This window comes from Trichoderma reesei, assembly GCF_000167675.1.
Source record: "Trichoderma reesei QM6a unplaced genomic scaffold TRIREscaffold_19, whole genome shotgun sequence".
NCBI lineage: Eukaryota > Fungi > Ascomycota > Sordariomycetes > Hypocreales > Hypocreaceae > Trichoderma > Trichoderma reesei.
In genome coordinates this window covers 311,410-338,611 of record NW_006711166.1, presented here as the reverse complement: position 1 = coordinate 338,611, position 27,202 = coordinate 311,410, and the positions used below count along the sequence as shown (strand labels likewise).

General features: G+C 54.5%; 8 protein-coding genes across 8 annotated transcripts; 4 read left to right on the top strand and 4 right to left on the bottom strand.

Moving 5' to 3' along the window:
• Positions 1-966: 966 nt before the first annotated feature.
• On the top strand, positions 967-1,754 carry TRIREDRAFT_66786 (uncharacterized protein; the record flags this gene model as incomplete). The annotated part of the gene is made up of 3 exons (XM_006967838.1): positions 967-1,194; positions 1,297-1,544; positions 1,613-1,754. Coding segments are annotated over 3 exons (618 nt in total), but the record flags the coding sequence as incomplete, so codon positions are not given.
• Positions 1,755-5,399: 3,645 nt separating this feature from the next.
• On the top strand, positions 5,400-6,917 carry TRIREDRAFT_66517 (uncharacterized protein; the record flags this gene model as incomplete). Its single annotated transcript, XM_006967837.1, has 1 exon — positions 5,400-6,917. A coding segment is annotated over one exon (1,518 nt), but the record flags the coding sequence as incomplete, so codon positions are not given.
• Positions 6,918-7,597: 680 nt separating this feature from the next.
• Positions 7,598-10,153, bottom strand: TRIREDRAFT_110227 (uncharacterized protein; the record flags this gene model as incomplete). The annotated part of the gene is made up of 2 exons (XM_006967758.1): positions 7,598-10,019; positions 10,104-10,153. The coding sequence occupies 2 exons, from the start codon at positions 10,151-10,153 to the stop codon at positions 7,598-7,600; spliced, it is 2,472 nt and encodes an 823-aa protein (XP_006967820.1).
• A 3,253-nt stretch (positions 10,154-13,406) lies between these two features.
• On the bottom strand, positions 13,407-14,198 carry TRIREDRAFT_5095 (uncharacterized protein; the record flags this gene model as incomplete). Its single annotated transcript, XM_006967701.1, has 2 exons — positions 13,407-14,138; positions 14,196-14,198. 2 exons carry the CDS (start codon positions 14,196-14,198, stop codon positions 13,407-13,409), a joined length of 735 nt encoding a protein of 244 aa, XP_006967763.1.
• Positions 14,199-15,091: 893 nt separating this feature from the next.
• On the top strand, positions 15,092-15,838 carry TRIREDRAFT_110225 (uncharacterized protein; the record flags this gene model as incomplete). Its single annotated transcript, XM_006967836.1, has 1 exon — positions 15,092-15,838. The coding sequence occupies one exon, from the start codon at positions 15,092-15,094 to the stop codon at positions 15,836-15,838; it is 747 nt and encodes a 248-aa protein (XP_006967898.1).
• Positions 15,839-16,453: 615 nt separating this feature from the next.
• Positions 16,454-17,085, top strand: TRIREDRAFT_110224 (uncharacterized protein; the record flags this gene model as incomplete). The annotated part of the gene is made up of 3 exons (XM_006967835.1): positions 16,454-16,583; positions 16,638-16,858; positions 16,918-17,085. 3 exons carry the CDS (start codon positions 16,454-16,456, stop codon positions 17,083-17,085), a joined length of 519 nt encoding a protein of 172 aa, XP_006967897.1.
• A 1,146-nt stretch (positions 17,086-18,231) lies between these two features.
• TRIREDRAFT_123241 (uncharacterized protein) lies at positions 18,232-19,362 on the bottom strand. Its single transcript, XM_006967757.1, has 2 exons — positions 19,304-19,362; positions 18,232-19,204 (listed from the first exon to the last, which is right to left on the bottom strand). The coding sequence occupies exons 1-2, from the start codon at positions 19,341-19,343 to the stop codon at positions 18,234-18,236; spliced, it is 1,011 nt and encodes a 336-aa protein (XP_006967819.1). The 5' UTR covers positions 19,344-19,362; the 3' UTR covers positions 18,232-18,233.
• Positions 19,363-25,637: 6,275 nt separating this feature from the next.
• TRIREDRAFT_80579 (uncharacterized protein) lies at positions 25,638-27,002 on the bottom strand (the record flags this gene model as incomplete). The annotated part of the gene is made up of 4 exons (XM_006967756.1): positions 25,638-25,813; positions 25,884-26,472; positions 26,549-26,758; positions 26,841-27,002. The coding sequence occupies 4 exons, from the start codon at positions 27,000-27,002 to the stop codon at positions 25,638-25,640; spliced, it is 1,137 nt and encodes a 378-aa protein (XP_006967818.1).
• Between the last annotated feature and the right edge of the window lie 200 nt (positions 27,003-27,202).

Genomic DNA, 27,202 nt, shown 5'->3' with positions numbered 1-27,202 from the left:
TTCTGTACCTAAGCAGATCGAAATGACGGCGAAGGTAATGGTCATCGGCCCTTCATCCGTCTGCTACAGGCAGGACTCGGCGGGTATCCGGCAACGGATGTGGCCAGCCTTCAGAGATGTCAATGACAGCTTGCTGACTCCTCCGATCGAGGTGGCTGATGATACAGCCAATGGGCAGCTCCTGGGAGCATCGCCGGTGGGCAGAGATGTGCTGGGTCTCGCGATACTTAGCGGACGCACTAGGCAAGCCAAGAATGGGATCATGTATCGTTATCGTGTCAATGGCTGCGCTTTGTGTGCGGGATGGACGGCGCGAAGCTTATTGCAATCACCGACAAAGAGCCAGAGAGGGATCTATTTGTCCGATGCGGCGTGCTGTCATGGCCGCGTGGGCCGAGTATGATGCTGTCAGTACTTCGTAAGGCTAAATTGTTGCATAGGTCCAGCATGTATCTGTTCAACCTTGGTCTTGTTCATCATTGAAACCACGGGTTTGCCTCTCGCTCTAGTCGCCCTTCAACCTGCGAACCCTCTGACAATGCTACATTTCTCATGAGGCCTCACAAGGCGCATAAGAAGGAGAGAGGGACGAGTGCGTGGCATCCCCCTGCTGGCCCGTTATGGCTTCTCTGGGGCCTCCGCCACCCGGAATCGATCTCCACGAGAGCAGAGCGGGCGACCTGGTCGCCTCTTGGGCGTCGACGTGGAGTCTGGCCGTGGTGTCTGTGATGCTGCGCGTCGTGTGCCGGAGACTCGCAAAGGTTCGGTTCTGGCTGGATGATTGGTTCATCATCACGTCTTTGGTATGACGTCTGTTGCCCTGCTGAAAGAATGAACGCTAACATGACATATCGGCTGCAGTTCTTTTCCGGCGGCTTCATGTTTACAGTTACAATCTACAGTAAGTCTAGACGGATCTTTCACATGGCCTCGAAGTACGAGATCGGCTTCTAACAACTTGTATCCATAGTGGTGGATAATGGAATGTGCAGGCACATATGGGCTGGCCCGGCTGATGCCACCCGGGATTGGGCGCTGGGACTGTTTACGACGGAATTCACGTATACCTTGAGTCTGGTGTTTATCAAGTGGTCCATCCTCGCCTTCTACTGGCGCATTTTCAGCATCCAGTTTCTCGACAAGTTGTGCCTTTGGATCCTAGCCGGCATGGTTGCCTGCTGGGGGGTTGCCGCTGTATGATTCCCCCCCTCGTCTGATTGAGATGCTTGGACTTGTCCATGTGTCTTTAACTTAACAACATGAGACAGAACCATGAGCTAATTTGCCATTGACCAGATTCTCGTTTCGATTTTTCAGTGCGTCCCAATACCGGCTCTCTGGCAACAGTTCGACCCGGTCCATCCCACCGATCCAGACACATTCTCATGCGGCGTCGACATTCACAACCTCTTCATCGGAAAGGCAGTCCCTCACATTGTGACGGATGCGCTCATCTTAATTTTTCCACTGCCATATATTTGGCATCTGCACCTGCGTTTGTCGCAAAAGATTGCTACAGCTGGGATTTTTCTTGTGGGAATTTTGTGAGTTCTTGCCTGATCTATCATATGAAGAGTGATTTCCTCTTTTGTATTGACATGCAGTGATTTAGTGTCAGCATTGTGTCGATTGTTCGATTCGTGTTCGTGCTGGAGGTTGATCTGGACAGCCCAGATGTGACGTGGGACCAATGCACAGAGATGTTATGGACAGGGATTGAAATCTATATCGGAACTGTCTGCGGTATGTCTTGAGATCTCTACCTTCCTTATCTCGCCGTCGCTCTGGAGGTCTGACTGTTGACTACGTGGCAGCCTGTCTTCCGTCTCTCAAGCCGCTGCTTAATCTGATGCTCTACGGAAGCGTATACCCAAGATCGCATCGACCCACGGCCTCGGACGCGCAAATCATGTTTGAAATAGCAGAGGCAACGAAGCGGCGGTGTCGTCAGCCATCGAACGCGAATGTGTCGAGCACGTACATTTTTGCTTCAGCGAGGGGAGCCGCGGGGGATGCGCGAGTGTCTGAGGGACTGACTGACAGTGTGACGGGAAGTGTGACGGGGAGTGTGCCGGATGATTCGCCTACGATTGAGATGGATGACGTTGGGGAGCATGCAAAGGACTGTCAGTGAGGGGGATTCTGTATCAGGTAATGAGGACGCCATCATTCCTATATGATGGGTATGTATTACTCATGATCAGATGGTAGATTGCTACCATCAGAATTCTGGGATATCTTTTCGCGCTTGGAGAAGTGAATTCTTTGGTCAGTATCAAAATCGAGGTTATTTCGGCTATGACATCTTAAGGTTCTGATGGCTTACACAGATCTCGACCGAGCTATTGATTGTGGAGGGAGAAAAAGGAGCATTGGATGGCAATGGCCTGCTCTTTGCCTTTCCGCCACCCATGCTTGAAGAGTCCTGGGCAGATTGGTGAAAGATGATGGCGCATATTCTTCACTCTATAAAGACAACGTACATGGTATAGTCGCCTGCCAAATGAGGACTACAAAACGTGGCGAAGCATCATCAGATGATGTTGCCTAAACGGTGGTTCAGTCAGCGGGGTTAGGCAGTTCACAAACCTCATCTCCTTTGCTTAGGTACTTGCTCACAACTCACATCTTCCACAAATGCAAAAGAAAATAAAAAGGAAAGAAAAGGAAAGAAAAGATTATGAGTTCCCTGACCGAGCCTCACTCATGCGCCCTCTGCCAGTCCCGCTTCACATTCACCTACGGCAACTACTACGACTCCAACGGCTGGTACGAGCTGATTGACGAAAACTACTACGCGACGGGCGAGGCGTACATCTTCAACATTGCCTACCACGAGGCCGTTTCGCTGGCCGACCGGGGCTGCGAGCTGTGCGCGTGGCTGGTCACGTTGCGAAGGAGGGAGGAGGAGAAGGATGATGATGATGATGGTACGTTTGATGAGCGTTGTTGGCTGAGGGGGTATTTTGCGCATAATTCGCGGGAGCAGATTGTGCTTGACTGGGTGGGCGAGGTGGATGAATGGATTGATGGGGGCACGTTGGAGAGGAAGGTGATTGTCTGTGCGGAGGAGAGGTGAGGATATCTCTTTGACTTCATTTTCAATCACATTGGAGTGCTTTCTGAGGTCTGGATTGGAAGCTGACGATGATGATGGAACTTTGAAGTGAGTTGGCGGCGAAAGAGGTCGCTTATAGGCTGCCGAATCTGTGTCCGTCGTCTGATGAGACGGTGGAAACGATGAAGAAGTGGCTTCGGGAGTGTATCACTACGCATGTTGAGTGCCAGCAGCTTCAAAGCAGTGACAAGGGGTTACAGGCATCAGCGTCAGGACCGCGCCGGCTCTTGCATCTCTCTGGAAGCACGGATGCTCCTCAAGTGCGACTGGTGCAAAACTCAGGCTCTGGCGCTCTAATACTAGAGTATGCAGCATTGAGCTACTGCTGGGGCGGAGACCAGGCCGTCAAGCTAAAGGACAAGCTGGTAGACTCCTGGACAAGGGGCATCCCATACGAAGAGTTTCCGAAAACGATTCGAGACGCCATGTGGATGACCATGGCGCTGGGCTTGGAGTACCTCTGGGTGGACGCGTTATGCATCATCCAAGATTCCGACAAGGACAAGGCGGAGCAGATATCGCGCATGGCGGAGATTTACGAACAGGCCTACGTGACGATATCCGCGGCACGAGCGACGGCCGCCCCCGAGGGCTTTCTTCACAGCCGGTACATGCCCGGGGAGAGAGGCTTCCGCATGCCGTTTACCTGTGAAGACGGCCGGACGAGCGCCGTGGTGCTGTGGCAGGGCAGGGAGCCGGACGCGTGGGAACCGCTGGACAAGCGGAGCTGGTGTCTGCAGGAGTCGATCCTGTCGCCGCGGTTGCTCGAGTTTGGGACGCACAACGTTCGTCTGCGCTGTGCTCGAAGTCGGGCGGACGAGGCCCAGCTCCAGTGCGACGGCTGGGTCGGGCAGTCCAAGACGTTTGCCCAGCTGGGCATGGCGCAGCCGCTCGTGTCGAGCATCGACTGGCAGAGCCTCGGGGAGCCGTACAGGTTCGTGCAGGCGTGGCAGATGCTGGTATCGCATTACACGCGCCGCGGGCTGGGCTGGTACCAGGACAAGCTGCTGGCGATATCGGCGATTGCGCGCAAGATGAGCCGGGTGACGACGGGTAATAACAACAAGCGGTACATTGCGGGCCTGTGGGCGGAGCATCTTGGGGAGATGCTGCTGTGGCATCCGAATCATGGGCCGGATGCGAAGGAGAGGGCGAGGCGGCATGAGACGTACGTTGCGCCGTCGTGGTCGTGGGCGTCGTGTAGTGGCGAGATTGACTTTTGGTACGGCTCGGGGATGCATTTGCTGGAGTTTGTGGGGTGTGAGGTGAGGACGGCGATTCCGGGGGATGAGTTTAGCGCTGTTGTGGGGGCGAGGCTGGAGTTGAAGACGCTGGTGATGAGGACGAGGATGAGGAAAGGGGGAGGAGGAGGATGGGGAGAGGGGGAAGACGGGTGGTTCCTCTGGGATGAGGAGGCGGGAGAAGAGGTCAATGGGTCGTTGATGCTTGATGTTGAGGATGAGGAGAGTGGTGGCGAGTTTGTGTGCGAGAGGGATGAGGAGGTGGTGCTGGCGCTGGTGCAGACGCAGGACGCACTGGTGTTGAAGAAGAGGAAGAAGAAGGGCGAGGAGGCGGCCGGCGTGTATGTGAGGATTGGCATCTACCGGGAGGGGCCGAGGGGGACGGACCCGGACAGGTGGGCGATGGAGGGCGTTGTCATTGTGTAGAACGACGAGAGATGAAAGGTGAAGGTGAGGGTGAAGGTGAAGGTGATGGCGATGGGCGAGGCTGATGGTGTTGATGATTGGCCCTTGTATCTTAGTACTAGTAGTACTAGCCGGAATAGCGTCAGAGCACGTGAAATGGTGTGCGAGGCCCGATGCTCCGCAGCCCCACGCCGATGAACCGGAGCTGCGAGCAATTCACTCTGCCTGCCATTACAAAGCAGAACCAGGACCTCGTCGACCCCGGATTTCACTTGATAAAGGCAGATGACGCTTTCTTTCTCATTCACCTCAGATTCAAACCCTCCCCAGACCAAGCGTGATTTGTTCTTTTTTGGGCGGTTGTTCAAGCGAGGATTGCTGCTGATTTTTTTGCTGCTGGAAAGATGAGGTCCAGGCAGGCGCTCCGATTGGCCGCCCACCGGCCGCTTCTGTCGCCGTCGCGGCCGGCTTTGGCCCGTCTCACCTCGGCTTCAGCCTCATCACTCTCTCCAATCTCATCCTCCATCTCATCCTCAGTCTCATCCTCCTCCTCTTCCACCACCTCGTCGCCATTCTCAGCATCACGCTTCTCGTCGTCGTCGTCGTCGTCCGCTTCACCATCTCCAGCATCGGCCTCGTCAAATCCGGCCCTCGCCTTCCCCTGCCTCGACGCCATCGAATCCCGCTCCGCCCGCCTCAGCGCCTCCAACTCATCCTCATCTTTCACCTCATCCTCATCTCCAACCCCCTCCTCATCATCATCATCACCCTCCACCTCCTCCTCCTCAGCCGGCCCCGAGCCCTCCTACACCTCGGGCGCCACCCAGACCTTCCACTGCGACTCCCCCCTCCTCCTCGACTGGGGCGGCCTCCTCCCGTCCTTCACCATCGCCTACGAGACCTGGGGCCGCCTCAACGCCGACCGCTCCAACGCCATCCTGCTGCACACCGGCCTGTCCGCCTCGTCGCACGCGCGCTCCAACGCGGCCAACCCGGCGCCCGGCTGGTGGGAAAAGTTCATCGGCCCCGGCTGCCCCCTGGACACGGACCGGTACCATGTCATCTGTACAAACGTCATCGGCGGCTGCTACGGCTCGACGGGGCCCAGCAGCATCGACCCGGCCGACGGCGAGACGTACGCGACGCGCTTCCCCATCCTGACGCTGCACGACATGGTGCGCGCCCAGTTCCGGCTGCTCGACCGCCTCGGCATCGACCGCCTCTACGCCAGCGTCGGCTCCAGCATGGGCGGCATGCAGTCCCTCGCCGCCGCCACCCTCTTCCCCGAGCGCGTCGCCCGCGTCGCCTCCATCAGCGGCTGCGCCCGCAGCCACCCCTACAGCATCGCCATGCGCCACACCCAGCGCCAGGTCCTCATGATGGACCCCAACTGGAACCGCGGCTTCTACTACGGCCGCGTGCCCCCCCACGCCGGCATGAAGCTCGCCCGCGAGATCGCAACCGTCACCTACCGCTCCGGACCCGAGTGGGAGCAGCGCTTCGGCCGCCGCAGGGCCGATCCCTCCAAGCCGCCCGCCCTGTGCCCCGACTTCCTCATCGAGACGTACCTGGACCACGCCGGCGAGAAGTGGTGCCTCAACTATGACCCCAACAGCCTGCTCTACATCAGCAAGGCCATGGACCTCTTTGACCTCGGGCACGACAACCAAATGGCCACCCTGGCCCGCCGCATCGCCCGCGAAAACTCCTTCGCCCCTTACGACGCCTCCTCCTCCTCGCCCCAATGCAGCCTCACCCTCCCCAGCGAGCCCTACCAGGAACAGCCCGACTCCTCTTCTTCTTCTTCTTCCTCTTCCTCCTCCTCATTCTCCCAACAAGGCACCACCACCTCAGACAACAACGCAGAGGGCTCATCAGCCCCGCCACCAAACCCCTCCTCTTACCGTCCTCCAGAGGATCTGATAAAGGGCCTCTCCCCGCTGCGCGACATCCCGACGCTCGTCATGGGGGTGGCTAGTGACATCCTCTTCCCCGCGTGGCAGCAGCGCGAGATCGCAGAGGCCTTGCGGCTGGGCGGCAACCGGAGCGTGACGCATGTCGAGTTGAGCGAGGAGACGAGTCTTTTTGGGCACGACACGTTTCTGCTGGACTTGAAGAATGTGGGCGGGAACCTGCGGCTGTTCCTCGACTAGAGTAAAAAGGAAGGGGGGTCTCGGGATGACGGGACGAGTTGGTTCGAAAGACGTAGGTATGGAAGCTGGATGTGGAGACGACGTTGATGTAGACCATTGTATATACTCTTGCTTTTTGTGTTTAGAAGTCTGTTTTGATCACTTCTCCTTTGGAAAAGCCCGTCAGCATGTCCGACAAATCTTCATCTTCTTAAGCGCACAATCTCGAGGATACAGGAGGAAAAGAATTTCTTTTTTTAAAAAAAAATCATCTTCTTCTGGCTTCCTTCTTTCAGGCAGCCCCCGCGCATAAATACACAACTTTTTGTGCAACATCTCTCGACATACCGACTATACTAATACAAGTCCACCCAACAATACCAAAGGAAAAAGAAAAGAAACAAGAGCAAATCACTCCTTTCCCACAAGATAGATAGTCTTGCATAGTTGGCTGCAATGACTCAACTCAAAATACTAGTCCAGCTGGCGATTATTGTAACATGGAAACCCTTCTGCATGCGCAGAGGAAAACGAATGACGAGAATGTAACAAAAACGATTTGTTCAACGCTTGCAAAACGCATCAAAACAACCAAGATCCTGCTCCGTCATCCCATGTTGACACGGTCGTTAGATACACCCAAAAGAGCAGCAAAACAAAGAGAGAATAAGAAAAGAAATAGCGAGTGAATAGCAAGTGTTCTAGATAAACGTCGATCCTGAAGGGGAATACACGCTGTTTGGCGTCAAGGGGCCCTTGTCCCTCACGAGCGAGGGCGGAAGGTTGATCGGCGAGGGCGTCGGCCGTGGGGGAGCCTTCTTCGCCTCAACGCGTATGACGGGACTCGGTTTCATGGCTGGGCTGGGCGAATCGTCAATGGTAAACTCGTTGGCCAGGGGGGACGGCTGAGGCGCATCAAAGGACAACTCAAACGACTTGGCAAAATCCTCGCTCGACGCCGAAATGGCCTTCTCCAGCGAGGGAAACGTCGGGCTAGGAATCCGTGGCGCCACGGCCGACGTGGGTGTGGATAGAGACCAGTCCGGCGAGGTCGACCGCTGCCCCCGGGGGCTTCGCGGAAGCACCGGGGAGCCCCGTGTCTCTAATCGGTCAAGGCCAAAGGCTCCCCACTTGGAGAAGGATCGAGGACTCCGACTGTTGGCTCGTACCTCCGGAGACTCGCCGGCCGCAAGCGGAGGGCGAAGAGGTTGCCTTCCCCGAGGAAGGCCTTTCATGATGGGAAACTCTCCTTCCATGGGCGTCCGGGAAGCAAAGGGGCTCAGGGGCACGCGGTCTACCGGTGGTCGAGGTGCCTCGTGAGAGCGCATGTAGTTGTCATCGTCGACAGCAGGTCCAAAGGGGCTGCGTGGGCTCTGCGTCGGCGTCTCCATCCGCGACATGAGGCTAGAGAATGGAGCCGGGGACATGGGTTGCAGAGGCTGCGGAGGGCCACGGGCGCGTGAATCAGACGTCATGCGCGAGTTGAAGCCCTGAGGCGTGGAGGGTGTAAACGAGTTCAGGACTGGGCCGAGAGCGACGGGAGACTCGATATTCGCCTGAGACGGTCTTCGAATGATTTGTCGGGGACTTTCGATGCCAGCCGAAACGGCGGAGGGCGAAGGAAGCGGCTGATTCATCGACGGAGTCTCCCAGTCCTCATCCGGAATGGCCACCTTGAGGCGTTGAGGGCTGCCACCCTGTCCGCCTGGCTGTCGCGCCTGATACTGATAGGGCACATGATGCCGGACCTCGTACGGCTGTGAAGCTGTGGTTGGTGATGCCACTGGCGAGGCTATAGGAGATGCAACAGGGGATGCCATGGGCGAAGCATACGAAGCAGTCTCACTTGGCTCGGTCAAACCATCACTGGCACCATCATCGGCATCCTGTCCAGCCATAGACAGGTCCTGAGCGTTGACGACTTCTTCGTCTTCGTCCTCGGCGTTTTGAACCTCCCTGAACGGATGCGGCCCCTTCATCTGGATCGGGCTCTCAGTCAATTCCAAGCCGAGCGTTCCTACAGCCACGGTGCGCGGCTTGGTCACCTCGTCGCCAAAGTCGAAATCGGAAAAGTTGCCGGCAAGCCCTTCTACTGGATGTTGCTGCAGTCGATGCTTTTCAAGGTCCGCCGCCTCAATGGCCATGGTAAAGCTCCTCCTCCGAGGCGACAAGAACGTCAGCGTGTCTCGCTTCGCCTGCACATTCCTAATGACTGGGGAGGCTCGCTTGTCTTCGCTCTTGCGCGACATGGACGAAGACGGGCTGGGCAGCATCGTAGGGCCATGTCCGTTGGCAAATCCAGGGGGCATGAACTGGCTTGGCGGTCTATTTGTGTCTGCTTCGTCTTCCAGGTCCTCATCGTCCATCTCTGCCGCTGCTTCCAAGTCGGTCTCTTCGTCCGACTCGGCGCCAGTCTCTCCACCTGGGGAGGTCAGAGGAGGCCATTGCTCTTCGGTTTCAATCGACTGAGGAGGGGACGGATATCCGGCGTATCCCGATCCGCGAATGCCAACGTCGGGCCCGGGTTCTCCAAAATCGGCAAACTCATCCAAACTGCTCGAATCGTTTGGCGCTGGTTCCGGCTGCGGTTCGGGCAGAGGTTTCAAGTCAGGCTGGCTCAATGGGCTCTTATTGCCCGCTGTTTGCGTACTGCCGCTCCCAGAACGAGCTATTGACCCCGAGGTGCTTCCAGGCTTTTTGTTGAAGTGAACATCCAGAGGATTCACCCACTCGGACCCCTTCGAGCCAGGAGGGGGTGACGGCATTCCCGGCCGACGGCTGCCGTCCACGCCAAAGGGATCCGGCACGGCAAGGTTGGTCATGCTCGCGTTCATCTTCATCCAGGGCTTGAAGCTACTGCCGTCTATTCCATGGCGCAGACTGGTCTCGCTGGGTTTTCGAGGCACGGATAGGTCGACCATGGACGATGCGGCAGGGATTCCCTTGAATGTTGCGCGCCAGGTCGAGTTTCGCTTGCCCGAGGTAGAAGTGCCTGGTCGTGGCGGCTGTTGCGGCCGCGGAAACTTGAAGCTGTCATTCGGGTTGACCTGGCCATCGGTATTCCATCGTCGAGTTGTTGGCTGTGGCTGGGGCGAAAGCTGTTTCTTTTCGGACTGCTTGCTTCTGTTTTTGGAACCATTAGTCGGTTGCAAGAGGAGCCTTGCCGGCCGAAGAAGAGGGCAGGGGAGGAAGCAGGCGTCGTCTTACGGAGACTTTTTCTTGTCGCTGCCGAATCTGAGGCCAAAGAAGGACACCATCTTGCAGCGACGGGGTTCCGGACCTGACCAACTCCTCGAGCGGCTTCCGAAACAGCAAGATCACCTGCTCGTGTTGCAGTCTCTGTTATCTGCGTCTCCGCCGTGGCTACAGCAAGATGCCATGAACAGATGAAAGGCTCCCCTCTACGGCAGCTTGAGCTTGAGCTGGTGATTGCAGCTTCTGGTGGATGCCAGGAATAGTACCGAATCGACGAGTCAGGAGAAGATTGAATAGGACGGAATCGACGAGTCAGGAGAAGATTGAATAGGACGGAATCTGGTGTAAGACCAGGCTTCGTTTTGCGCTTGGTGTGCTGTGTACCAGTAGGTCGGTAGAAGATATATGCGATTCGAGTTGTATGTGTTCGTGTTGTATGAGGTATGAGACTACCTACCTAGGCAAGGTACCTTAGGTAGATAGATAAATAGGATATGGTTTATGGTAGAATATCGTCGTCGTCGGTTCCGGCGGAAAGGGTTGACTGGCGAATGGAAAGGATCGGACGTGTCGAGAGGCCTGACACTGGACAGTGAGGTAAGAATAAGGCAACAAAAAAAAACGAGGGTAGAGGAAGAGCAAGAGAGAGAGTGAGAGCGAGAGCGAGAGCAAGCGCGCGACCAGCCGCAGGAGCAACGAAGATGGAGGCGAAAGAAGAGCAACGGTCTCACAGCCGTCGCCGGTCGACAGAGAGATTGAAGTCAAACAGAAAAAGAGGGGAGAAGAGAGCGGAAAGGTGTGCCGTCGTCCAAGTATGTACAAGCACAGCCAGGTACGGTCGAACTGGGCGCGTCTGTTAAGGTCTGGGGCCTGCTCGGGGCAGTGTCATCCGTCCAGCCAGGAACAGGTGCTTAGCAGGCGCACGTACCAGCGGGGGTACCTGTACCTGTGCCTGTACCTGTACCTGGTGCCTGGGCGCGACTGGTCGAGAGAGGCCTGAAGTCGAGGAGAGATCCAAATTGATGCGTGCTGTGGTTCGCTCAGGCTCTCCACGACTCGAGCCCAGCACGGGGAAGCGAGGATACGAATTGACGTGCCGCCCGCCCCGGCCAGGGTCGGCAGTACTACTGTAAGTTAGTAGTACTGGTACTTGCATGCTACTACCGTCGACAGGTTCCGGGCTGTCATCTGGTGCCTGGCGGTCCTGTTCGCACGAAGCCCGGGCTGGTACCGAGTACCTACGCGCTCCATTGGGTGGTGGATCGTGGGCATCGCGCCTCGCAATTTGTTGGTGTTCGCCACGAAAATTTGAAGCGGCGACATGCTGGGCGCTATTGGCAGGCCAGGGGCTGCTCCGCGCGCTACAGATGAGCGCTATTCCGTTTGCAACGATGGCGACAACGCAGGGGAGCGTTGGAGGAAGTTGAAGGGTCGTTTTGCATCCCTCGGGCGTGGTGCCGTTGTCTGTGTGTGAGGCCAGGGAAACAGACGGACAGGCTGACAGACAGACAGACAGACAGACGGAGAAACAAACAAACAAACAAAGGCGCAGGAACCAACAGACACAGTATCAGATGGTAGGGCAGGGAGACATACAACAGGCAGCCTCTGAATCTGGAGACAGGATGCAAGACAGAACCTAACGACCACTCCCCGTCTGCATAAGACAAGGTAAGCTAACACATATTACAGTAACATGCAGGTCAAATTTCATCGAGGTGTCCGACAGGTAATCCCAGGGCACTGATGCTTACTATACGAGTACATGAACGACTGGAGGTCGGGTACATTGATAGGTACTGCGAAAACCTACAGGCCCCCCCTCCAGGGCTCCTCCAGGGCTCCTCTCACCGCTGGCCACTAAAATCAACTGCTGGCCGCCGCCCGGTAGCGCCCAGGGCCCCCCTTGCAGGCCCCCCCGGGGTCCCATCCCGTGGTTGGCCGGCGCCCGACCTGCCCCTGAAGCTAATGCACGTCTTTCTGGCGGCTTCGACCGTTGCTGCAGCACATGGATGGCCTGCAGGTAATGTAATACAAAGAACGACGGGAGTGCCAGAGGAGACATTGAACAGGGCATGGAACCCAAGAGATTTGAAAGTGGACGGCATTGAAGCTAGCAATATCATGACAGCCGTCAGCGTGGAATTGGAAGAAATACTAGAAGCGATCCCTCTCACCAGTTTACACCCAGTGACATCAATGACTGTGCGGCCAAATCCGAACACAGAGACAGGCCAAGCTTTTTTGTTCTCATGGCCCCGGTCTTTATGCTCCGTCGGGCCCAAATTGCACCCCATCGTCGTCGTGGTGCACCTCCATCAGCAAAGTCATTCCTTGGGTTACACTGCAATCACATGGCAATGCACCCCCAAACTCTCCTCCCCTCCCCTCTGCTCTGCTCTGCTCTGTTCTCTATCTTATGGAGTACTATTACAAGGTTTTCACATTAAATGTCTCGCTTGTTGCCAGCGATCAAAGTCTCGCTTCAACGCAACTGCGACACTTGTTGGGTCATCTGAGACCTCTGCCGAGGCGGTAGACCTCCAACGGCTTGGTATTAATACCAGGGCCAGGCCAGCGCTGTACGAATACCTAGTAGGTACAAATATGATATGTATGGACATCTCTCCTGCATGTACCTGTACGCGTCACCTCGGTTATTTGCTCCTCCTGGCGGTACTTTGCATGTATGTGGACTTGGCAGCGACCCATGCCAGATGAGCCCAAATCTCTGTGCGAGCAGGTCATCATTCAACGGACGAGACCATAGGTAGGGAGCATGAAAGATGGAAAAAAGAGTCTTCCAACGATGTTATAGACGGATTTGACGCTGGACAAACTGTCAACCGAAACTGGAGCCCAAAAATACAGCGACATCCTTTTCCTAAACGCCATCGAAAACGCCCGTATATCGCAGTAGAAATGCCCCCAAAAAGCACATGCTCAACATTCGCCTTCCTCCTCATCTTCACAGCATCAGATACCGAATCAGCATCCCTCTCTGGAGCTTCCAGTCAAGATCCTCTACACCGCTGCTCTTCCTCGTTGAGATGTCATCGAAATCGCCAACCAATCGAGGAAACGGGCACTGTATCGTCAGGCCGATGCGGTGCTTGTCCGACAGACCAGCAGCCACATGGGACAAATCGGTAAGAGCCGCTCGCCGTCCATGTCGGTATAGTGTCGTAAAGGCCCTCCCAGACCTTGACTACCAACGTGGCTCCTTCTTCAAGATTCAGGTCGGATAGTCTGCCCGGCCGGTATGCAGTCCTTCGCAATTCAAGTTGTGCAGGTTGTAGGTATGTGTACGTCGTCCTACAGCTGATCGAGCAGCTTCCGCCGCCTCCTCTCCAAGAGCTCCATCTGGACCTCCTCCATCGTTGGCAAAGCCCATCCATTGCCATCCCCGCTGTCCCCAGGTAACGGCTCCCAGCCATCGGGTACGCTCTGAGGCCCTGTCTTCAAAAGGTTCGCTGCTGCCTCCCTCTCCTTTTGCGCTTCGTATTCCAGCAGCGCGTCGTCCTCCTCGCCCGGAGCGTAGCCATAGTATGCCGCATCCACGATTTTTCTCAGGTCCTTGCTGGCCTCGAGCGGTTTGTCCTCGTGCTTCTTCGCCGCCGCCGCCTCAAACAGCTCCTTGACGCCAGGCAACTCCCTCGCCCGTCCAAAATACTTGTAGCCCTTTCCGCCTCCCGGTATTTCTCTCCCCTGTTCGTCGTACATCTTCCCACCTCCTCTCATGTAGTTTGGCCCGCCTAGATTCCGTATCTGTACCTCCCACATGTGTTTCTCGCGCATCAGCTTGTTGATTTCATCGTTGAGGTCGCGGATCTGGTAGTCGCTCAGCACGGGGTCCTGAATCCTCGAGACCTTGCGCGAGATCTCCTTGAGAACTTGGCCGCGCCATCTTTCGCACGCGGGGATCGAGTCGACTTCGGTGATGATCTTGGGGCGGCGGGTACGTCCGGCGTCGATGATGCCTAGGTCTGCTGCTTGGGCTTCGCGGAAGCGAAAGAGCATAGACTGGGCTTTTTCCGAGTTTCGAGCCTGTGGACATGTTAGCAATAGAGTAAGTCAAACGCAAAGTCTTCTATGACACCTCACCATTTTGACGGGTGGGACTCGAGAGTCAGCGCAAGGTGAAGCTGGTGATTGATTGCTTGACTGGTAGAAGCTCGACTTTGGGAACTTTGCCTTGGACTTGCAGCCTCGCGAGATGGAGGTGTGGCTGGTGTTTGCACTAGCCACAGTTGAGCCACATTCTTCAATGAGTTCCCCGACGCTCAGGCCTCTCGATCATGAGCGTCCTGGCAACAACACATTCAGGTTACAAAATTTCCGCGGCATTGCCGCTGTTGCTTTGTATACTGTTCTGCCCATTGTTAAGTGTTACAAGGAAGACACAGCCATGGGCCAATGAACGTCAGTCTCGCCCATTATTTGCTCCCGGGCAAGCAGAGTCGCCTGGCATTGTCCATCTGTAGTAGGGTAATGCAAGAGCAACACATACTGGCGAAATGACGAAAAGCTTCTCAACACCGCGGAGTCGCAATCAGACAGGGTTCCCTATCTTGTCAAGCTTCTAGCGGCTTGGACGGCCGTTGAATTTATGATTTTCCCAAAGGACTCAATAGGCTGCAATTCCGGAGTTGCATCAGCCGTTGCCCCATCATTTGAGCGTACATGTGTTGTTGCTCTAGATATACGGCTAGTTCAGATCTGAGTGTCGGGCACGGAGATGAGACAGCCATTGCCAGCTTTCAGAGCAATACTCACATATGTTGTCAGAGTTCAGACCGGATCGTGTATAAGGGTGACTATAAGAGGCTGCCGCTCTTCGCCTCCTCGACAATGATTCCATCCACCAAACCACCAAAATAGTAGAGCAACAGTAAGACAACAGACTTCGCCTCACACTTACATCTCCCCCTAAGCACTACGATCACCACCATACAGTCTCTCTAGCATCAGATTCCAAATATCATTCACCCATCTCAAGCATGTCGCATTCCATCATCTCCCCCGCCATCCTCTACTGGGGCACCCCCGTCGTCCTCGTTTCCTCCGAGAACGAAGACGGCTCCGACAACATCTGCCCCATCTCCTCCGCCTTCTGGCTCGGCCACCGCTGCATCCTCGGCTTCGCCGCCGAGAGCAAGACGCCGCAGAACATTCTCCGCACCGGCCAATGCGTCGTCAACCTCCCCGACGACACAATGGCTCGCCACGTCGATCTCCTCGCCGGCACAACAGGCACCGAAAACGTCTCAGCCTCGAAGAAGGACCGAGGTTACCGTCATGTCAAGGACAAGTGGACCTGCGCGGAACTGACGCCGCAAAAGTCGGACCTTGTTCGTCCGAGACGCATTCGGGAGTGTCCGGTGCAGATGGAGTGCGAGTTGGCCGAGGCTCACCAGACAATGAAGGACTTTCCTGATCTCAGGGGAGTTGTCTTGGCTATTGAGCTCAAGGTGCTTCGGACGCATGTTGTGGCTTCGATTCGCATGCCGGGACATGCCAACCGCATTGACCCTGATAAGTGGAGGCCCATGATTATGTCGTTTCAGGAGTTTTACGGTTTGAGCGGCGGGAAATTGGCGAAGAGCACTTTGGGCGAGATTGACGAGGAAAAATATCGTGGGCTTACGAGGAGTGGTGTTGTCAAGCTGCCCGGCGACGAGGATAAGGAGAAAGTTGAAGCGGCCTATGAGCAGGCGAACGACATCTTGGACAATCTTAGAGATTGATATTGTGTGATTTCATGCGACATCTGACCAACTTCATGGTAGATAGATTAAAAGCTTAGGGATATTCTTATGCCAATGTAGTATGTTTGCACATCTGCTTCGTTCAAGTTTCGTAGGCGCATATCCATCGACGTGTACTGGACACCCTGATGAAGAGATATCAGCAGGGCATTGGAGAAGGCAATGATACACTAAAGTAAAGACGCACGTAGCGTTGTGATGCCATATTGGAAGCGGTTCGTCAAGTTGGTAACCTATGTAGTCTATACGTACGGATTCTTCTTCTCTGTAGTAATAGCAAGCTACACAAAGAGAAAGTAGCTTTGTTTCCGGAGTTGTGGCCAAGGAAGATGCAAATTCAGCCTCACCTGAGAATCTCCTTATCGATGAACATGTTGTTACATACGGTAAGATGGACTTGGCCGTGACTTCTCATTGAGATAAAATGGATGAGGAGGAAGTTGCGACCAAGGCTGCTCCCTCCTACCCTCACGATGCATCAGGGCCAAGCGAGCGCACAACAAGCGCACAAATTTTGTTTTCTTCTTCTTGTCTTTCTTTTTCTGCACTATTGCCTCTCACTCCCGATAGTTGCGCGACGATACCATCTTCAACATGGAAGCTTTCAATGATACCGACAACGTTTGGCCGGACGACGTACAACCGCCATCGCCATCACCGTCGCCGTCGCCGTCGCTGTCATCAGCTCCTCCGTCCTCTGCGACTAGTACGGAGTCAATTCCTTGTGTGTAGCGCCGTGGAGACAGAGTCGCATTAACAGACACTGACGGATGAGCAGGGGAGGATCTGCAGGCCTTTGAAGACGAGGCACTTGCTTTAAACACCGCGGTACTGCGACAGACTTTGTATGGCCATCTTTATGCCCACCTGCCCAACGAGCAAATCGACTGGGACTTGGAGGGGGAAAATGTTTGCCGAGTTATCGGAGCCCGATGCTATGGCATTATATTGGCCCTTCGAGGGCTCTTGATAGTCCATCTGGGGAACCATTACCACCTGGTAAGCCAATATTTTACTGCTTTGCATATGTGTGGTATCTCCGCTAACACAGCATCAAGGACCGTAACGCAAGCCTGGCTCTGAGAGATTCTACCTCGTCGCCTGCATTTCAAGGGAATTCTGACATCGTTGCAGCAGCTCCCATGCTTTCGAACGAGTCACCAGACATTCAGAACCAGGCATCAGGCAACACGGGAGACATGGCCCTAGAAACCCCAGAGAGCTAGGTTATGGATCTGTCAGTCATTTGCCTTGAGATCCCGGATATCAAATAGCGATGACCTCGGCTCTCTTGTGTTCGCTCCTCTAGCTGTCACTTAAGCAGTTTTACCTGGCCCTGCTTGGGCTCGGCTTTCTTAGCGGAGTTAATAAAGGACTCGATCTCCTTCTCAAACCTCTCGTGTAGCTGTGCCTCGCTATATTTTATCCGTCCCTACATCTTCCATGAAGTGAAACATCATCGCTAGCATATCAGAGCCTCAGCAGATGATCGGATATATGAAAACTTGGAAACGGCATCAACCTTGGCACCGGCTTGTCTGATGATCTGACTGTTAAGGGTGACGAAACCAGCCATAAGCAAAGCTGTATACAAGGGTCTAGGTATCTGGGCTGGTCAACGTCAAGTAGAGTCAATTTCATTCGTGTGGGAGTGGAATGTCTTTGGAAATGGTTGCTTCCATTGTTGGCTTATGTGGTGGCCAATCCCTAGAAGCCTCGAAGAATCTGGAGAGCGTTCGCGATGTCCTTGGGCTCTTGCCAAATGTGTGCTCTGTGTCGGAACCAAGGATCATGAACGTCTCAGTGAAGATGCCGTTTCTATCCCCTCCAAGAAGGGCCACTTGTTGTCTACGCCCCGATCGTACGTTTCATCCCAGAGGCCTTACACAGAAACAGTGGCTTAGTTCCGTGGCCTCAATCGCCCGGAACGAGAGCCAAGAATATACCTGTTACGAGGAACTATGGTCTTGTATTACTCATGATATACAGCTCACAGCAACTGGAGAACTCCACGTCTGCCAGCCAGGCAGCGAGTCTTGTAAAATACATACATGTACATACCTGCAAGTACGGTGGTATCATGCAACCAAGTTCTAACCTAGGTACCTAGTCCATGTTCGATACACACCCTACCGAAGCTGCAGTCAATGTTTATTAATCATTGATGCAGGTACCGAGAGATCACCAAATGAGATCTCATCGGCGTGTGGGGGTTGGATGTAGGCTGAGATGAATAAGCATGAGGTAGAATGGACGACATGCACATGAATATAGCCTAGTTGTTTGTTCTCTACGGTGGCAAGCACCTTATTGTCATATACTTCGTTGAACCATTGAGCTATCAGTGATATGTGTCAACTTGCCCGTCCCTGCTCTAGTGCTTCTCATCAACAGTGGTAGTCCGGGTAATGTGCCTCACTAGGGCCTCATCCCCATCTTCGTGAACAGCATGGCCCGTCTCGATAATATTGAGGCTGTCCTTCATCACAAGCTCGTAAAAAGCAGTCGCCACCAGCATGGCCGGAATGCTCGCCAAGATTCCAATGGGCGCGTAGTTCTTATAAGTAAAGGCCTCGCTCCCGAAGAAGATGGCGGCCACGACTCTGGGGCCCAGGTCTCGCGCCGTGTTCATGCTCAGCGTGTTGGCTCCAAAGCCCCATGCCATGGCGCCGTAGGCCAGGCCGATGACAAGGGGGGCGATGGCAGGCGAGACAAAGGGGTTGGCCGGGTCGAGACACGCCCAGATGATGAGGCTGACGAAGCAGTCGCAGAAGAACTCGGTGAGAAAGACGTATCCCATCGTCTGGTTTGGATTGGGGAACGAGCACAGGATGCTTGCGGGGGCGCCGTTGGCGACGAGAGGCTCACCGGCGGCGAGCAGGGCTTCCTTCATCTCGACAATCTGCTGGTGGTAGATGCCCATGAGCACCAGGGCGGCGATGAAGCCCCCGAGCAGCTGGCTGAAGATGTAATGCGGCACCTTCTTGAGAGGGAAGCCCTGCCACACGCACAGCGCAATTGTCACGGCCGGACTGAAGTGGCCACCCGACGTTGGCGCACAGGTGATAATGGCAAAGGCGATGCCGAGGGCAAACGCGAAGCCAATGGAGAAGAGGCTGCCAAAGGCCGTGGAGCCGATCGGGTTGGTGGCATTGAAGGTGAAGGAGGCGATGGCGCCGATGCCGGGCAGCACGTACATGAAGACGCCGGTGGCCTCTGCGATGCACTCGCGCAGCCAGCGAGGCCGGGCGTGCTCAAAGTCGAGGCGGCGCTGAGACACGCGTCGTGGTGGGACGACGTTGCGGGTGGCATGTTTCTGGACGACTTCGGTTGTTCCCAGTTCCACTGCATGCGAGTCAGTTTTGGGCTGCCTTTTTTTTTTTTCTTTTTTTTTTTTTCTTTTTTCAGGGGATTGATGGGAGGAGAGGAGGGAGGAGTGCTTACAGTCGTGGGTATGGAGACGGTTCAGATCTGGAGACGACATGGTTGGTCTTGTGCAACAGTGACCTGGCGGCCACCTGTGTCTGTCCTAGGGAGGTATTCAGGATCGAGTCAGAGGAGTGGGCGTATCGAGGACGAGTGGACAAGGAAGACGAGGAAAAACAGAAAAGGATCGTCGTGGTAGGCAGAAGCGGGAGACTATATAGTTGCAGTTGCAGTTGCAGTGCCAAGTGCCGAGTGCAGGCATCAGAACCATGCAGAGAGACAGTCGAGTCTGCAAGCAGTCATATCGCATGGTAAGGCATGGACGGTCAGACCAAACCAGACCCTGTCGGACTCTTCGAGAACGCCGCACATGAGACAAACCCTGCTCGCTCACCCCCCCTCCTCGTCCAGAAGACGCATTGAGGTACATACATACATGGCCATGGACATGATACATGATCTGAGTCCATCATGGCTTTCGACAGTGGGAGCGAGTACTGGAATACTAGCTGAGTCGACCGCATCTTCTGCTCCCTCCCCTCCCCCCCCCTGTATCCGCGGGTGGCTGACCTGTACATACATGAAACTATCTTGTCTTGAACCACTCAGAAGGCATCTTTTCGCAAGCAAGCCCACTCTGCTGTCCAGTCCGATCTGGTCTTGTTTACCCCAGACCCCGGAGTGCCCACCTCTGATGGTCGGCTTCCGCCCCCGCCTCCCAACCTTCTCCCCCGCAGTCTAAGGATATTCTGGCCATCGCTCCGGGATGCGTGGACGCCCTATCAGGTGGGTTAGCTCCTACATACTAGGCCATGGCAGGCGGCAATGTACGGAGTGTTACGACCCAGGTTACAAGGAAGTCATGCGGTGGAAGGGAGAAGCGCGAAGGCGAGGTCTGTTTTTGGGTACGGAAATAGACATGACAGTTGGGGAGAAGGACACCTAAAGTCCGCATCGTTGTTAGTATTTACACGGACAGTTGAGTTTGCCCGGATGGTAGTGCCCAACAATTCATGCAGAGAACATGGGGGTTTATCGAGCTATTACGACGGCACTTGCACACGGAAGGATTCTTTTTTCTTCTTCTTTTTTTTTTTTAACGCTTTCAGCCCTTGTTTGTAGCTATTCTAGTTTGGCGTTGTGTGCAAAAAAGCGTGAACTGAAAGCCCAGTTGTGGTCGAGTCTGTTTGCCTTGATACATGTACCTAGTAGGTAGGTAGGAGGTAGAGACTCCGCAGTAATCATCAGTCAACTGCCAGAAGCGGTTCAGCGGTGTAATTAACATAAAGGCCGTGACACAATTATTATTTCGATTTGCATGTAGAGAGTTGAAGATTTGTTGTTTCAACAAGAGAACCAAAGGCGTGAATAGCAAACCCTCCCCAACCTTGACCGGTCCCAATAATACAATTACACCCTCATCAAGTCTTGAACAAGCTTTCCTGGCCACTGATCGTCCTTGAAATTTACCCCGTACGAGTATTGCGACCAAAACCTGGGGTTGTGTGGGGAAACGCCTCCGCCGAACTTGATCCCAGCTTCATCTCAGTTCCACCCCCACACGATCCCAACCAAGCCCCCGACCTGAGTCTCCCAAGCTCGATACGATGCCTCACAACCCAAGCGATTCATCTTAGGGGAAAGCTTGACCGCTCCAGTTTACAAGCACCGCCATCGGTCCACCCCCGCGTCAGAGGAAACAAACCATGCGGACGCCTCCCTGCATACCTACCTTAGGTAGGCAAGGCAAGGGTTTCCTCAACACGCTCCTTGCTGATTGGCGTAAAAGCGCCCAAATCTGCACTCACCAAGCATCTACTGTACCCAATCCATGACTCATGGGGAAGTTGTTCGACAGCACTAAAAAGATGGTGAGCCGAGGCACGACTCCCACTCCCCCCCTCTCGAGTGAGGAGAAGCAATAGCCAAGCATTTCTTAGCCGGGGGTTTGTCTTCCGGGATTCTTGGTACTAAAGCCACTGGCGCTGTTTCCCTTCCCTCTTTCATTGTTTTTGCCGATTCTCATTCGTTGGTTGATGCAGACTTGATACGCCCTCCGTTCGATCTGGGAGCTCAGCGTGGCGTTTTCTCTCTCTCTCGAGACCATTCGCCCTTGTTTATGGTCTAGCTGGTTGAACACATTCGTGGCGATGCCATTGACGTCTTTCGGCCGAGTAAAATAACGGATTGTCAAGCAGCGAGTTACCCAAGACAGAGCCCTCTCCGACCATAGCATCAGCCACCGTTTATTTACATGCACTCGAACCATTCGGACGTCGACGACCAGGTCTCGTGTGACCTATCTAGCTCCTAACTGACGCTGGGCCGCCCTTTCGGAAAAAGACGCTTCAACTTGCGTAACGCACATTCACCTATGCTCCGACGTTCTCCTAGAACGACCTGGGCTAGCTGGATCGTATCGTGCAATACTACCTAGAATACGACTAGTTGATCGGATTCTAAACGGACAAGGACGTCTTGGCTCTCGATGTCTTACGATTGGCTTCATCATCCTTCTCACACTTTCGAGGCGATGTGGCGGAGGACGCCTGCGAATGACCCCGCGGACCTGGCTGGATACCGAGGCTCCTTGGTCTTGTTCGATGAGGGGTTGAGCATCCCAGATCGGGCTGTTGGAGTAACACACACACACACAAAACGCGCCTCTGCGGACATGGTAAGAGGTGAAGAGGCTAATGTCGTCGACCGCGGCTCAAATGTTGCCCTGCGCGGACAAGCAAGGCATGGCAAAGTCACGCCATTTCATCTTATGAACCGGCATCTCACGATCAATCGCCGGAATGCTACGCTGGTGCATAACTTGCCAATCTAAAGTTTATCTACAAGTCCCGAGGCTTCTTTTAGCTTGAGAGTTTCTACCTGCCAATGAATGTGGCACGGTCTTGTTGCATTAGATGGTTGCTCTGTCTACAGCTTCGGCGCTGAATATCACTGGAAAGGGTAAAGCATCACACTGTTTTGACTTAGAAAGAAGGCGATATGTGCGGTTAAAGAAGTATCCGAGACGACGTCAACCTTACAACCATCCTACTGTCCAGATGGACAAACACGTGGTGTGTAAAGATGAGATTATCGGGATTCTGAGAGTGATGCAGCTCGTTGTCGCGTATTGTCTGGTCGGTCGAGCCTACTACTGTCAAAGTGAAACATAAGAACATGAATTCTCAAAGTAGAAGGTCTTCAATTTCATTGTAGCCACTCTCTACATGTTTCTGCAACCTTTGTAAACAGACAAGATGACCCATAGAGCAGTATACATGTACACATCAGGCCAGATCCTCACTCATCCACCACTATATCCTGAGCAAACTTCTCCTTTAGCCACTGCAGCACTTCGAGATTTCCCCTGAACCGCCGTAATGGAGCCAGATCCCCCTCCACCTTCAGTCCCGCCAATGTCCTCACTCGAGACAGAGCCACGTAGATTTGGCCCTCCTCAAACGCCCTGGTCAAGTTCACAACCGCGCTGTCCAGTGTCAGCCCTTGGGACTTGTGGATAGTGATCGCCCAAGCAGCCGTCAGAGGGATCTGAATCCGTCCGAGCAGGGAATACGGCCGCTCATTCCCATAGAGAATTGAGTGGCAGATGGGGTAGATGGTCTGGATTGCGCCGTTGTGAAACTCGACAATCGGCCACCCTTTGGCCTCACGACACGCGGCCATGAATTCATCAAATTTCTGCTTGTCGATATCCCACCGTGGCCAATATACTGGAAACTTGTCATCGTTGATCGACGTGTTGTCCAGACTATCCTTGAACGGCTCAAAGCCTATGATGACTCCCTGGGCGCCGTTGACCAAGCCTGCAGATATGCTGATGTTGTGCAGCAGCAAGACTTGCATGCCCAGTTTGAGTTCAAGCTTGGCCTCGAAATTATGATCTTTCAGCGCTTTCAGAGACCCGTCGAGCTCTCTATGTCCTTTATGGACCAAGTGCGGATGGTCCTTCTGGTTCCAGAGAAACACGTCTACGCACTTGTAGGTCTGCGTTGGTGTCTCCAGACGTCGAAATTCGGCATCATTGAGCTTCCGTGCTTCGTCTCGTGTGGGGAAGAGCCGCACCGCGTGGGAATCCAGGACTTTGTCGCAGCTTGCCAGGAGATGAAGCTCAGCATCCTTCAGGTGCAAGCCCAGTCGACACTTTTGAAGCAACCTGATGAACTCTGGGTCCTTTTGCCGGAACACCGTCTTGAGGTACACATGCTGAAAGTTACATTCTTCCCATGCGCTGGTCTTGAAGGCCCATTTGTCCTCGTCCCGATATGAAGCACCGCAAGCAGCCGCCGGGCACACGTGCTTTCTTTCTCGTCTGACTGGTATGAGGTCGCTGCCGCATTCGAAGCAGTGAGAGAACGGCTTGACAGGAGGCAGCTGGCAGAAGTCACCCGTAACAATCATTTGGGTACCCCCAAATGGCAGGGTAGATCTCTTGTCGAAAGGCGAGTGCGCTGCTTGCATGAGTCGGCTCAGTCGTTCAAAATGCATGCCCTCCATCATGCTTATCTCATCGATGATGACGGTCCCGGCATTGCTCAACTTTTCCCGCCATATTGCCCTTTCGCTGAAGTCCGTAAGCTCGTAGAGCGTCGCCTTGTGAGAGTTGGGAGTCCAACCGGCAAAGGACCAGGTGGTGACGCCCCCATTGGACATGGCGACCTTGCCCGTTGGCGCCAAGACGTAAACGATCCTCTCCTTTCTCATGAGCCGGTCTCGGATGGCTCTCAGCACGGTCGATTTCCCGCAACCCGCCGACCCAGTGAAGAAGATGTTGTGGCCCTCTACAGCAAGCGAGACCAAGGCTTCTTGTTCCGCTGACAGGCTGGGGCCCGATGCCTCATTTCGTTCGTTCTGATGCATGTGGGCTTTCTCTTGTTCGAATTTGTTCGGGGGGCACCACTGGGGCTCTGGAAAGGGCACTGACAGAGGAAGTAATGGCTTTGCGACTCCTCCATGTTGAAGAATGGTTGCATTGGCTACCGCCTCGGCGGCCTCCCCCTTCTTCTTCTTCTTCTTCTTCTTCTTCTTCGAATTTGCATATCCCCTCGAGTATCCGGGCGAACCGATTGCGTGAACAGCCAGAATGGAGAGATTCGGGCGCAATATCATTCGAGCAAGGCCACCGGGTGCCATAAGAGACGAGGCTGGCCGTCGCCATGAAGCAGCGAGCAGCAGCATAGCGGCGACGACGAGAAGAAGATGCAACCAAGGCCGCGAAAGCGCGTTTTAGTAATGTTGATGGAAGAAGTATCGTGATGGAAAGGAGATGATGAATACTGTAGAAACAAAAACAGAACAGAGCAGAACACAAGATGTAATAGTTATCTTCTAAGCTGTCAAGAAAGTTGTGCGCAAGTTCCCGAGTGCCTGATGGCCATGGCAGCTGGCAGCACCTGGCTGAAGGCCCGGGGAGGTACGAATCTTGGTTTAAAGGTACGGGTAAGTAGAATGAAAAGTGAAGAGAAGGGCATTTTCGTCTTGCTGAGAATAGTTGAAAGGCCAAAGCTCATCCGCTTTACGAGTATGCAGGTGTGCAGAACAGCCCCCGTAGGAGCATCTGCCCGGGGGATAACTATATGATATGATGTCCAAGGTGAGCGGCTTCCTTTATCAAGTGCCCCAGTTGGCCATCCGGCTTCCCGAATTCGTAGACGTGGAATAAATGTTACGTATAGATTGTCTGATAACAAGAGGAGCTTTTCTTGATACTCAGGGCAGATAATGATAGTGGCAGAGCCCTGTGTGTGTAGCTGAGAGAACAGCTTGTATGGATATTAGAAGATACCTATTATTGGTGATCTTCGTTCACACTCCCATTCATGCCCTATATAGCTTGTCCCATACGCCAGGCTTCCCTCTTCGCCTCAATGCAACTAATGGGTACAATTTCCAAAGTCATGCCACATATACCAGATAGGTCTTCTTGTCTACAGACGACATGTGCCTATCTAAGGGTCTATATACACCCATGCCGACATTCGAGGTATTAATAGGGTATGTTCTTTGCTTCTGCTGTCTGGCGGCAAGGGTATCACAGCCCAGAAAGAGCAAGAGAGAGACAGAGGAATAACAAGCAAGAGAAAGCAAAGGCCAACCCAACATCCATCGTACCACCCGCTCATCCCAGCGACTCCTCCCATTGAAGCATCTTAATATTTTTGGTGTTCCAAAACCGTCTAACGCGAGAAACCAATGCCAACAAGAAATGCCCAACTCCATATTCGCCATGGAAAGCAGCGCTCCGATAATTCGAGAAAGGCGGATGTACATTAATACATGTATCGTCGAAGAAAGAAAGATAAGAGGACGAAAACAAAGAAGGAAAGCCCGCGGACTATGACTCGTCGTGGTTATCGAGAACAGGATCCCAGAGCATAGGCCCCTTGCAAATGTTTTCTTCGGCGTAGGCTCGGTAGCGGTCGAGGACGTCGGTCTGTTCGATTCTTTCGTCGCCGGCTTGCGCACCGAAGCTGAAGTGTGACACGACGCCGCCGCCGTCAGCAACAGCATCTGTAGGGCATCAGTCAGTAAATATATTCTGATGGAGGAGTAGTCACAAAATGTCAAGGGGAAACCTTACGTCTGCCAGTCTGCTCGGGCATGGTGACGGCAAAGTGGTGCTCGTCGTCGGCGGCAATGGGCTTGGCGAGGTTGATGTCCTTGCCCATCATGGCGATAAACTGGATGCCCATGCGCTTAAGCTGGAAATCCCAGGTGCCGAAGCGATACTGGCGCAGGTTGTCGTTCTCAATGTTCTCAAACAGGCTGTAGTGCTCCTGGGCGGCAACCTGCCACTTCTTCCAGCCGGGTCCGAACGGGTCGTACTCAGTCTCCACGATGGGCGTGCGGTCGAGAATGTGGTCCGTGTGGCCCTTGACAGGCAGCCATCGGTGCTTCTGGTGGTCCGGGGGGTTCCACTCGCTCACTTCGAAATCGTCGCTGCCTTGCCACGAGGGCAGCATGGAAGGGCGCCAGTCCAGCTTCTCACCGGGCTTGGGCGCGGGATACGCCTTGTTCAGCTCGGGGAGGTAGGCCTTGACGGCGCCGAGGTTCCAGTGTATCCAGCTGATCAGGGGCTGGTTGATGACGTTTGAGGAGACGACGTAGAATTCGGGGTGCTCGGCTCGGGTCGTGACCATGGAGGGGATGGCAGAGTCTTCGATGTAGACCTGGCAGCAAAATGTTAACTCAAGGACCCTATAGCATCTAGATTCGGCATCTCGTCTCTTCGGGGGGGGTTCGTACAATATCGTCGTCCATCTTGACATACATGACATCGTCCTGGATGCGGTCATACGACGAGGCAAAGCCGCCCTCGGACATGTCGATATCCCACTTCTCGTAGGCGGGCTCGCTGGCAAGCAGTTTCTTGAGGAACTTGAGATCGTCTGCGTCGTCGGTGCGCTGGAGGAAGATGACGCCGTCGAGGATGCCGCCGTTCTTGGCCAGGTTGCGCTGTTGGGTTGCCATTGAGTTAGCACAGGCACCGAGATTGGCACTTGAAGTCTTGGTTGCGCCGCAGCAAGTGTCGTCGTACCTTGAGATAGCAGTCGAGGATGGACACGGTTGATCGGCGGCCGTAGAAGATCAGGCCCATGATCTTGGTCGCGTCAGAGGGCCGCTTCCACCGGACGCCGCCAATCTCCCGGGGCACGCAGTAGGTGCTGTTTCCATGCCGGCGCGAGCCCCGGGGGCACATGTCATCGTGGTCGAAGTCGTGGGGGCCGCCCCTGTGGTGGCCGAAGCCGTCGCCGGGCAGCAGGTGGAAGTTCCAGACGTAGACCAGCAGCGACACAAAGACGAGCGAGGCGCCGAGCAGCGCGTGCACGATGTGCTTGTTGCTGAGGCTCAGCATTGTGCAGGTGTTTGCGGCGTGCCACTCTCTCTCTCTCTTGGTCG

Bases quoted from the DNA above. Each gene is read 5' to 3' on its own strand.
- TRIREDRAFT_123241 (XM_006967757.1), bottom strand. From the start codon at position 19,343: ATGTCGTCTCCAGATCTGAACCGTCTCCATACCCACGACT. The intron at 19,205-19,303 runs GTAAGCACTCCT...ACTCGCATGCAG, and splicing joins CCGTCTCCATACCCACGACT to TGGAACTGGGAACAACCGAA.